Raw genomic sequence first — 13,104 nt, 5'->3', positions numbered from 1 at the left:
ATGGAAGCGTACTATCAAGTTCAAAAGGCGTCAACACACTTACTCTATCTCTCCTATTTTCCAACCACTATTCAGATTTAAAATGACGACGTTTATGATCAAAACATTTTCCATATGAGGAATTTATGTTGAGGAAAATTAGTGATAGTGTTTCAGCAAGTGTACTGAATCGTTGCAAGTAATAATAAAATGGTAGTACTGAGTGTCGAACTCAAGGATTGCGTTTTACTATTGAATTATATTTAATTACTAATATTGAACAAAAAATTCCAAAATTGATTGAAATAATATTTAAAATTAACAACAGTAATAAAATTGATCCTTTATAATAAGAAAAATGTCAGTGATGAGTTTTACTTTGAATCAAATCTTTATGTCTAATTTGATCCTAGTTATTGAATTCCTTGATTGAATTATTATCGAAATCTCTTTATTATTCTTGCCATAATGTCTTAATAACATAATCTTTCATTCCAAAGTAACCCCTAATTCCTTAGTGGATTTAATATTAGAATTAAGCATTACCGTACATGAATTCTCTTTTTAAACTATTGCCTCTGCAACAAATTTAATTGGTTTCATGATCTGCATCTATCCCTAGACTACAAATTCATGAATTTCTCATCTCAAGTATTCGTAAAGTCCACTTTCGTTTCAAAATACGAATTGTAGAACATTTTAATGTTAATCAAACAATAAAAAGCATTAAGTACAAAGATGAGAAAAATAATTCAATAAACTCATTCATATAACTAGAAATCAAATCAGAAAAATAAGGGTTTCATATTATTACGCTCATCCCTAACAAATAGGGTTTAGTAACTCATGACAGAGATAGAAAAGATAGAGATTAGAGAAGAATTACAAGAAAGATTCATGAATGATTCTTGATAAAACTACTCTCATGGTGTTAGAAACGGCCGTCTTTGAGTTTTTATGCTTTGGCACAAGTCTCCCAACTTCCCAATAGTAAAAAAGATCCCCAAAAAGTAAGAAAAATGAGTTTTAATATGTTTTGATGTGCGTCGCGCACTTCAGACGCGCTTAGGGCGTGGATTGGAAGTGACTTCAGTGTGAAATGCGATTCAGGCGCGGATTGGCAGTGGCTTCAGCGTGTAATACGCTTCAGGCGCGCTTCAAATGCACAACATCAACTTTCTAAAATGTAGTGCATATTGCTCCTCTTTTGAGTCCGAATTTGGTTTCAGAGTCTTCATGAAAGTTGTAGCCATACAGCGTAGCTTTCATTTGCATTTGGTTGGACTCCAATTGGAGATCTACAACTCCATATATGGCTGAAATATTGCACATAAGTCATGTTGATTTCTCACCAAAATTCAGCATTTCATTAAAACAAAGTAACAACACAAAACTTCGAAAAATCTCTATTTAATCAAGAAAATAAGAACATAAACATTTCATTAACTCAAAGAGATAAAATTAACAAAATATATCAAATAACTCCTTAAATTAACTAATGAATAAAATTTAAATAAGACTAAAAACAATGAAAAATATGCATATGATGAAGAGTCATCACAACCCCACACTTAATCTATTGCTTGTCCCCAAGCAACAATTAATTTCAGATTTGGTACTTTTAAAATGAAACTTAAACTCAATTTCTCAAATCAAATCAAACTCAATTCTCAAAGTTTCAGCTACTACAAACATTCGTCGTGCTCTTTGGTTGCTTATACAAAACAACACAATTTGTATACTTTAGCATTCATTCATCCAGTTCAACTCTCTCTTCACACAACCTCACCAAAATTTCTCTCAAATGTTTAGCAAGAGTTCTGAATTTATCACTCAAATCCTAGAACATGCATCACGCTACCATAGGCTCGAAAAAATTCTAGTTAGCAATAACAATGCGCAAACACATACACTTTTGGATCGGGTTGTAATGAAGCTTAGGTAAAGGTATGACATTTTGGCATAGTAGGTTTTGCTATTTGGAGTTAGACATACATTTTCACTTTATTCTCCCTCTTTTATTCTTTTTTTTTTCTTCCATGTTTTATGGTGGACATTCTCAACCATTTACAAAAGAACTACGAAGATGTTATTTATCAATGTACTAAAACTATATTTTTTTTCCTCTTTTTTTTTTGTTTTGAATTTTTTTCTTCTTTTTCTTTTTGTGAGAATCACCACCCGAAACTTAAAAGGTTGGTATCCCATTAGCAACCCCAAACTTAGAACTTTATCAAGAAGAGAAATTTTTTTCTACCTAACTCCAAGTAAGGTTATTTAATTAAATTCAGGTCTTTGACTTGTAATGTGGCTAGTAACCAAAATAAAATGGCAAGGCTCAAAGGGACTAGCAAAAGATAAAATTTGTATAGGATATTTAGAAAGGCTTCAACGATCAAACAAAATTGTCTCAGTGTATGCATAAATTACATGTGATGCAAGTTAGAATTTGTGCAAGTTCTAAAGGGATAACACACGTCTGGATAATCACACAACAAAGAATTAAAGTGTTTAGGCTCAAAAGCTCACAACAAAGATAATAAGAAAGAGTATGAACTATCTAAATGATGTCAAACATGCCACTATAAAATTTATTTAGTTTTTTTTATTTAAAAAATGGCAAGTGAGACTTCGATTACCAAGGAGTAATCAACAATGCATGCATTAGTGAAACTTATCGAATTGAGCAAAGAAATAGAGTTTAAATTTAAAAATCCCAAACAGAAAACTTAAGACCAAATGCAAGTTGTTAATAATTCTTTAGCATAATGCATGTTTACACACAATTAGAAACAAACAAATTCAAATAACAAAAATAAGATTGCAAAAAATAAGTTACCTCTACCTTTGGGTTGCCTCCCATGAAGAGCTTCTTTAAAGTCATCAGTTTGACGTCTCAACTATTGTCAAGGTGACATATATGACCAAAAGAACACATTATTCTTCTTCATCTTTTTGTTTAGTAGAAATTCAATGAACTTGAGAAATAAAAGATGTTGCTTCCATGTCCTTCTCAATTGGACATTGATAAACAAGGTATACATTGGATCTCGAACTTTATCAATCTCTCCTTTTTTCTTTTCCTCGTTCGTCTTTTCCTCATGTTTATCTTCTTCTATCACAACAATGAAATTATCTTCAATCTTCAACTTCTCCTCCATCTTCTCAAACTTAATCACTTGCTCAAATAACCTCTCACATTGACTTTCAAATCTTTCAATTGAAACCATGTTATTCTTCATGAATTCAACCAAAACGTCCATAATGTGAAATTCTTTGTCATCTGATTCTTTGGATAGAATTTTAGGAGGTAGAATTTGTTCCCAGTTGATTTTTTTTTAATATAACACTCGTCGTTTTATGCATCTTTGACCAAAAAATCTTCATATTCTATTAGTTTGACAAAGTCATCAAAACAAGTTTCATTCCTATGTCCTTCTCTGCAAAAGTCACACCTAAGAGGCTGCATCTGAGGGTGATATTTTAAAAATGTATATCTCAAGATTTTCCCCCTCAATCATGCGACATATACCAGATACAAGACAAGTATCACACAATTCATAAAATTGTTGTAGAATATCATTATAATCTTCCATGCTCTACAACGAATAGTTATCTCAAAAAAAAAGAAGAGACAAACCACTAGCACATGACATTAGCAAGCTCAACAAATAAAAATAGAAAATAAAAGAAAAAAATTTCAAAATTAAAATTAAAATAAAAGCAAAAATTTTATTGTAGAACAAAAAATTTAAATTAAGTAAATAAATTAAATTCAATAGTGATATGGCAATCCCCGACAACGGCACCAAAAACTTGATAGTGTTTCAACAAATGTACTGAATCGTTGAAAGTAATAATAAAACGATAGTACCGAGTGTCGAACTCAAGCATTGGGTTTTACTATTGAATTATATTTAATTACTAATATTTAGCAAAAAATTCCAAAATTGATTGAAATAATATTTAAAATTAACAACAGTAATAAAATTGATCCTTTATAATAAGAAAAATGTTAGGGATGAATTTCACTTTGAATCCAACCTTGGTGTCTAGTTTGATCATAGTTATTGAATTTCTTGATTGAATTATTACTGAATTCTCTTTATTATTCTTGCCCTAATGTCTTAGTGACAGAATCTTTAATTCCAAAGTAACCCATAATTCCTTAGTGGATTTAAGATTAGAATTAAGCATTACCGTACAAGAATTCTCTTTTTAAACTATTGTCTCTGCAACTAATTTAATTGGTTTCATGACCTGCATCTAACCCTAGACTACAAATTCATGAATTTCTCATCTCAAACATCCGTAAAGTCCACTTCCTTTTCAAAATACGAATCGTCGAACATTTTAATGTTGATCAAACAATAAAAAGCATTAAGCACATATATCAGAAAAATAAATCAAAAACCTCATTCATATAAATAGAAATCAAATTAGAAAAATAAGGGTTTCATCTTGTTACACTCATCCCTAACAAATAGGTTTTAGTTACTCATGATAGAGATAGAAAAGATAGAGATTAGAGAAGAATTATAAGAAAGATTCATGAATGGTTCTTGATAAAGCTGCTCCCATGGTGTTAGAAACGACCTTCTTTTAGTTTCTATGTGAGGGCACAAGTCTCCCAACTTCCTAATAGTCAAAAAGATCCCTACAGAGTGAGAAAAACGAGTGTTAATATGTTTTGTTGCGTGGTGCGCGGTTCAGGCGTGCTTCGGGCGCGGATTGAGAATGGCTTCAGCGCGAAATGCACTTTAGGCGCGATTCAGGAGCGGATTGGCAATGGCTTTGGTGCGAAATGCGCTTCAGCCGCGCTTCAAGCGCACAACATCTTCTATCTGGAGTGTAGTGCATTTGTCTCTTATTGTGATTCCGAATTTGATTTCAGAGCCTTCATGAATGTTGTAGCTCTGGATCGTAACTTTCATTTACATTTGGTTTGACTCCAATTGGACATCTACAACTCTAGATATGTCTTAAATAATCTACATAGGTCATGTTGATTTCTCACCAAAATTCAGCACTGCATTAAAACAAAGTAACAATGCAAAACTCCGAAAAATCTCTACTTAATCAAGGAAATAAGAAAACATTTCATTAAAGCAAAGAAATAAAATTAACAAAATATATCAAATAACTCATTAAACTAACTAATGAATAAAAGATAAATAAGACTAAAATAATGAAAAATATACATATGATGAAGAGTCGTCAATTAGAAACTAATTTTTCTAGCATGGGACATGCGTCCTACCATCATAATATCTTCTTATAACATTTAAAGCCTTCCTGATGAAAATGTTAGATTGATCTAACTACAATCCATCATGATATTTTCATGATAAAAAAAACAATATTATCTAATAAACAATTAATTATGTTTACTAATAAAGTAAGTCATTGTGACACCCTAAACCCTAAATTGAAACATAAGATAAAATGCTCTAGTTTTAATAATGATTCGCAATGGTTTCAAAATAAAACAATAAAAAAAGTTCTTCTCAAAGATAGACTCAACGTGCCACATCTCCTCTTACACAAAACATTTACATAAAAATTATTATTCAAAAATCTCTTTAAATCAAAGCAACAAATGTTTATTATTCTTAGACGTTAAATTGTTCATAAAATTTAGAGGTGATTGACTACGTCTTCAAAATAATAAATTAAAAAATAATACTTGATCGTCAACAATTTTACAAAATAATATTTCAGTTCAAGACTTGATAAAATACAATAGAAGACTCTCCACCAATATTAATGGGAATGACTAAGTAGCATAAGTTTGTTTGAATTAAAGAAGTTCTGAAAGATAAGAGCACCTGCCACCTTTTAGTCTAACATTTTAAGTTGTGTTTGTTTATATGGCTCTATTATTTGATGTGTTATGTGTGTAATAGCTTTTGTTTGACATACACGCCAAGGTGTTTCGTCTCTTACATATGTGGATATATGTTAGTTTTCATTTGTGGATATAGGATTCATGTAGTTTACATATTGCTTTTGATAATTGAAAATTATTGACACATGTTGTACCACAACTAAATTGAATTGAATTAGCCTACATAGGTAATCGTATCCTGTTGCATATCATAGGTACATGGTGAGCATGATGGGATACATGGTGTGGTTTTTAGGAATGGCTCACCTTATTCTTGTGAGAATTATTGAGTCGTGATGGCTCGTGATAGGTATCATTGTGCTACTTTCTGAGTGACTACACTTTAGTGGATCGTAATGGTCTATGAACGAATATAAAATTGTGATTCACACCCTTTGTGGAGGATAATATATTACTTAATCATATGCACTAAGATATAAGCATTGCATTAGGACTTTCACTCTTTTGATGGAAATATGTGTTGTGAATATATGGTATGCAAGGTTTTATTTGGTTGATGGTAATTTATATATATATAATTTGTTTACTCTAGATATTTTATTTGTTTTGTATGTGTATATATGTTATTTTCGGAATGGTGATCATTGGTATTATTGTAGAATCAGACTGAACGCCCCAGATTGTTTAAGCTAGTTACATAGAAATCGGGACTATGACTAAGGCGTAGAAGAGCCGTGACTTGGACGTCAGTCAAACATAGATAACTTGTTGTAGGTAAGGGGTCATTGGTACCTAGTAGCCTTCGATAAACAGTTGTAAAAATCAGTAAGGGTAATCGGGTTATCAACCAGCGTAGAAACTTTTTTATTGGAATTTACTTGATGTAAGTTTCATTTTGGAATAAAGATGTTTACTTTAAAAAAAATTGTTACGAAAAAATGATAAGACCGCAAATACACGGTATGACAGTAGTAAAAATTATCATTTCCACAAGGACTTTGTTTAAAATTCACAATAAAAATAAAGCTTTGTGATTGCAGTTTTTCACAATGATGAATACAATAAAATTAATCTTCTCTAAGTTATTGATGTTATACTCTTAAAAATCAGATAAAGAATTATAACTAATACCTCTTTCAAAGAGCAAAAGTGTATTTTAAACTAATAACCAACTTATTTTCATAATTGATGTATTAGCAAAATTCTTTAAGAGAAAATATTTTTCACGATTTCAAGAAAACCAAAATGTAATTTCATGTTTTATTCTTTTGTCCAACCTTAGGGGTCAGATATCAAATCCATCTTTTGGTATATTATTTGATATCCAAGTATGAGCATTATTATTACTAAGATTGGATTAAAAGATTATTCAAACCTTGAGTTTCATTCATTTTCTTGATCATGATGGATCATGACTGCACCACTTGACTTCAATGCTCTATTGCAACAAAAATGTCACTTATTTCTTCACTACTCATTGCAATCTAAACAAAACAAAAAGGTAATAAAATGAAACTGAAACCAAATTAAAAACATCAAATTAACCATCAATCAAAGCTATAAAAACATATAAATTCTAGCTTATCACTAAACATATTGTTTTTTATTGGTTCAAAAAGAGTTTGTTTTTTGTGAAAACTACCAATTATTTTGAGAGAAAAACATTAAAAGTATAAAGTTCAATTGAACTTTTTTTTTTAAATATTATTTTCAATATTAAAAATCAGAGTGTTATAATTTCAAATAACTATTTTTTAGTCAAAAAATTTGAGGAGATGGATAAAAATAGGCATGGCAACGGGGCGGGGCGGGGGCGGATTTCGCCTCCTCCACACCCGCACCCGACTAATCGGTGAAAAACCGCACCCGCCCCCGTTTCATAGCGGGTGTAAAATTTAAGCATCCATCCCCGCCCGCAACGGGTCTCAGGTTTCCCCGCCCGCACCCGCACCCACTCAAATATATAAAATTATAAATTTAAAAATCACATTTATTATAAAAAAATAATTATTATTAAATAATAATAAAATTAAAAATATTTTATATAAAGATAAAATTATAATTTTTAATATTTTAAAAAATATTAAATATATTAAATAAGTATTTGTATAAAAAATTAAAAAATTACAATAATAATACTTGCGGGGCGGGTTCGGGTGCGGAGGCGGGGTGGATATCACCACCCCCAGACCCGCCCCCGCCCCCGAATTTTAGTGTCGGGGAAAATTCGCACCCGCACCCAATTAAAGCGGGTTTTCTCCGCCCAAATCAAGCGGGTTTGGGTGAGTACCCGCAGGTGCAGATTTTATTGTCATCCCTAGATAAAAACAGTCAAATTTAAAAATAGGTTGACCAATTATATGAATTATTAAAAATAGAAATATATTTAATATTTTGACATAAATATATTTAATTATTAGACATAAATATATTTAATATTTTGATCGATTATTAAACATAAATGCATTTAATATTTTGGATCTTCTTTTGACCCATTTTTTTTACTTATTATTTTGACATAAATGTATACTGATTAATCATATACTATTTAGGATATCAATAGAATTTTGGATTATATATAACTATTCAAAAGATTGCTCCACAGGTACACACATATAATACTGAACATGAATTTTAGCTCCCCAAATTTTTTCATCCTTTTACAGTTTCTTCTCCTTGTTTCTTTGGTTTATCATGTTTTTTCTTTCGATACAAGTTTTCACCAAATTTCCAATCAAACTTTTCAACAAAAAGAAAAGATAGCAAATCGACTTCAGCAGATCAACAAACCTTCTGTTAAAACAATTCATGTATGTTAATATAAATATTAAAATTTTCTTAATAATGTGTTTGGATGAAAGAAAGTTTCGAGAAAATGTAGTTTTAGAGGATAATTCAAATTCTTCTATAATTTTAAATTCTAGAATTTAGCTTTTAATTTATAAAATGTAGTTTGAAGAATTGTTCATAATTTTAAATTATTTATAGTTTTCAATTACTTCATCCAAACAACTTAAGTCTTGGTGTCTAATTTATACTCTAGTGTTTGAGTTTATGTAATTAGTGGTTGTGTTCATTTTTGCAGAGTCCTGATGGTGATATAATTGATTGTGTTTTGTTTCAAAATCAACCCGCATTTGATCACCCTTTATTGAAAGGACATAAACCATCGGTATTTTTTATTTTGTTGTTAATCGATATATGCAGTATTAAAATAATTGTAGCTAATTAAATTTTAATATTTAAACTTTATAATTGAGAATTTTTCTTGCATACTTGTATTTATAGGATCCTCCAGAAAGACCAAAAGGGTATAATAAAATAAATATTTTGAATGATAATTTTCAATTGTGGAGCTCATCAGGCGAATCATGTCCTGAAGGAACAATTCCAATCATAAGAACTACAGAGCAAGACATATTAAGAGCTGGCTCTCTCGACAGATTTGGAAAAAAATCCATTGACCAAGTTAACTCCCTTGCACACGAGGTATTCCCATCACAAGAAAGATAAATTTTTGTTGACTATCAAATTCTTTCTATATTTTCCCTATAGTTCTTTGCGTGTTTTTTCATCTTATGCTAAATGTAAGTAATAATCAAACAATTTAATAGAAATCAATAATGGAAGTCGATAATAGCAATATAAATTTGCCATATATAGAAGATAGTTTAAAAAATGTTTCTTTTTGTATTTTATTTAACATGTTTTTATAAGTACGAAATTAAACATATATAGTATCATTCTAATTTTCATCTAAAAATTAAGGCAGATTATGATTTCTAAAGCAAGAAACTTAAGCACAAACCAACTTTCAACTGAATTGTCCCGTAAATCATATGTTATTTTGAAAATAAATTGACAAAGATTTTTATTATTGTTTCACAGTATGTAAATGCACAATTCCGTGACGGTGGGTACTATGGAGGACAGGCTTCCTTTAACGTGTGGGCCCCTCATGTGGAATATGCTTATGAATTTAGCTTGTCACAAATGTGGGTCGTCGCAGGTGCTGGAGAAGATCTCAGCACCCTTGAAGTTGGTTGGCATGTATGTTTTTTACTCTCATTCATTTATTCATATTCTTTTGCACAATTTCTTTTGGTTCTAATTTTTTTTTAAATGCTTAAAAGTGTTTTTTTTATTTATTAAAATTGTATTGAAAATTGTTTGGCTAAATTTTGAAGGTTTAACATTTTCTCATTTCAAGATATAATTACTTTTTTAATTCTTTAATAAAAGTACTCTAAGGGCATTGTTTAGTATGACCCTATTTTTTTTATATATATAAATACTATAATATCTCTGTCTTTAATTATAAGCACTAAGTTCAAAAAATTTGTTTTTAAATAGAAGTTTTTTTTCAATTTAATAGCTGCATTTATTATTGTTTTTTCAAACATAAGAATACTACTATTTTATATTGATTGTATTAGTTTTACTGTAAAACTTTACTACGTTGATTATATCAAAATTTATAGATTTATACAATTTAAACTCAATTAAATTATTTTTATGCAGGTGTATCCACAGTTGAATGGCGACAACCATACTAGATTGTTTATTTATTGGACGGTATGTAAATTAAAAATTAATTGAAGTATATAGTATGTAGAAAATATAATCCTTTTAGTTATTATAAAAGAAATCTCCAATTATTATAACTATTATCATAAGTAAAAGTTAATTATATATTATTTCTAACATATCTTAATTTACTTTAAAAATATTAGATGAGGTTGTACGGTAATTAATATTAAAATAAACAATCTAGTAAATTTAGGAAATAAATGCAGTTTACTAATTATTATGAAATCTATTGTTTTTGTTTATTATCGTGACCGATGGGAGTATGATGTAGTACCCCTCTGTCCCACGATAATCAACATAGTTGACTATCTTAAACACATTCAAAAAATAAGATTTAAATCACCCTTATTTAATATAGATATACTTATAATAACCATAAATGCAAAGAAGAAAATATTTGATTGTCTGCAGTACTATAATTAGAGAGAACAATTGGAAAAATATAATTAATTTTTCCTCTAATCTTAATTATAAGCAAAATATAAAATGTATTTAGTTTAAATTTATACCAAATAGATATAAATTTTCTCTTATATTTAAGATCAAAAAGAATATCACCTAAAAATTTGAAAATTTTAGGTATTTTGAAACAATTTCGTTTTACAAATCGGTTGATGATTGTAGAATAGATGAGATACTATAATTTATATTTTTTTTCAAGTGTAAGATAAACATTAATAAAATAAATTTAATTTATATATATTATCGATTTAATAAATTTTTACACTATTAATCAATCTAAATAGTTAGATAGTTACTAATATTTAACTTTTACTGTAATTAATAGAATCACCTTCATTGTTGGTCGTAATTTGTCGATTGTATCAAAAATATACATTATCGGTGCATGAAAGTTAATATCTAATGAAAAATGTATAAACAAGAAAATAATAATAATAATAATAATAATAATAATAATAATAATAATAATAATAATATTAATTGTAGGTTGATTCAATTTTTTTTTTTGTTTGGAAAAATTGCAGGCTGATGCATATAAAAATACTGGGTGCCACAATTTACAATGTCCAGGCTTTGTTCAAACTAACAGCAAAATTGTAGTTGGAGGAGCAATTTCTACAACTTCTATGTATAATGGGAGCCAATTTGAAATTTCTCTTATGATCTGGAAGGTAATTTTATACTCTAATTATCAAAACGTAAATATAACTACCAAAGTCAAAATTGTAGATATAAGTCAAATTGGCAACTAAAGTTACACAAAAAAATTAAATTTTGTTTTTGAAAAAAAAAAATTCTATCACATTTATCATTTTAGTCACAATTTAATGATCTAGATGGTAATATCTTGATCTAATTACAAAATTATGGACAATTTGATAGATATCTCTCCATGTTTCTCTTGTATTGTACTACTTTTTATTTTCACACTACAGTGCCTTCAAAATTGTTGAGAAAAGTCAATTTAGTGACAAAATTTTCATATAAAAGTAAACTTGTTTTTGAAATTGAAAAACATTCAAACACATTAATTATTTTAGTTGCTATAATTGTCTCATAATATTGAGAAAAAATCAGAGATAATTAGCGATAATTATCTCAATAATGCGGAATATTTTTCCCCCACTTGTGCAGATAAATGGCCAAATACAATTCCACAGTGCAAAAATAATTGGCAGAAAACTTTCACTATAATAATTAATGGGTATACTAGAGTCTTCTTAATAACAATAGGGAACATCAATCAACAATAACAACCTTATAACAACCTTCCACTAAAGTGGGTATGCCAAAGTAACTTCCAGAGAAGATAAAATTATTCAAAATGTGTATTAAAATAACAAACTCAGTGGTAGGAATAACATACTAAATTTGTAGATCAAACGGAGCAAGTTTGCTACACACTTGTTACCACTACCGTAACCAAACCCTTATTTTTCTTCTCTGCTAGTCGTTCTCTTTCGTTTTGATACATAGGAATTTCTAAATCCCTTTTTATTTCCTTCACGTGGGCCAAACCCATTAAAACTCTTTTTTTCTTTATTTTATTTCAATAATAATAATATTAATAATAATACTAATAAAACTAGTGGGTTCCACTTAGGGAGTGAGCCCACCCAACAAATATCCCCCTCACGACTCAAGTGGGAAGGTACTGCTCAACCATGTCAGCTTTCTTTCTACAGCATATCATCTTCGACACAAGCAAGGTCTTCGTCATCATATCTGAACCATTCTCATCAGTATGAATCTTCTCGATTAAAAATGACTTCATTTCCATTGCATCTCGTATCCAATGATACCGCACTTCAATATGCTTCGACTTTGCATGAAAAGTCGGATTCTTGCTGAGATGGATCGCACTCTGGCTGTCACATAATAACACAAATTTGTCTTGCTTGAGGCCTAGTTCATGTAGGAATTTCTTCATCCACAAGAGTTCTTTGGAAGCTTCAGTTGCTGCAATGTACTCAGCTTCAGTAGTGGACAAAGCAACACACTTTTGTAGTCTTGATTGCCAAGACACAGCTCCCCCTGCAAAAGTCATCATATAACCAGAAGTAGATTTTCTAGAATCAAGATCACTTGTCATATCTGCATTTGTGTAGCCATCCAACACAGGTTCATCACCTCCATAGCATAAACACACTTTGGAAGTGCCTCTAAGGTATCTGAGAATCCACTTCACTGCTTGCCAATGATCTTTACCAGGATTAGAGAGAAAT

General features: G+C 29.7%; 1 protein-coding gene across 1 annotated transcript in view; it reads left to right on the top strand.

Moving 5' to 3' along the window:
• Window positions 1-8,454: 8,454 nt before the first annotated feature.
• The window catches only part of LOC101508414 (protein neprosin-like), an 11,903-nt gene continuing 7,253 nt past the window's right edge, over window positions 8,455-13,104 (top strand). Inside the window, exons 1-6 of the mRNA XM_027337150.2 lie at window positions 8,455-8,637; window positions 8,913-8,999; window positions 9,116-9,316; window positions 9,716-9,877; window positions 10,349-10,402; window positions 11,404-11,550. Coding sequence (XP_027192951.1) covers window positions 8,455-8,637; window positions 8,913-8,999; window positions 9,116-9,316; window positions 9,716-9,877; window positions 10,349-10,402; window positions 11,404-11,550 — 834 coding nt within the window. The remainder of the gene's footprint in view (window positions 8,638-8,912; window positions 9,000-9,115; window positions 9,317-9,715; window positions 9,878-10,348; window positions 10,403-11,403; window positions 11,551-13,104) is intronic.

The sequence above is a fragment of the Cicer arietinum genome, chromosome 7 (assembly GCF_000331145.2).
Source record: "Cicer arietinum cultivar CDC Frontier isolate Library 1 chromosome 7, Cicar.CDCFrontier_v2.0, whole genome shotgun sequence".
Taxonomy (NCBI): Eukaryota; Viridiplantae; Streptophyta; class Magnoliopsida; order Fabales; family Fabaceae; genus Cicer; species Cicer arietinum.
This window is presented reverse-complemented; position numbering and strand designations above follow the sequence as displayed.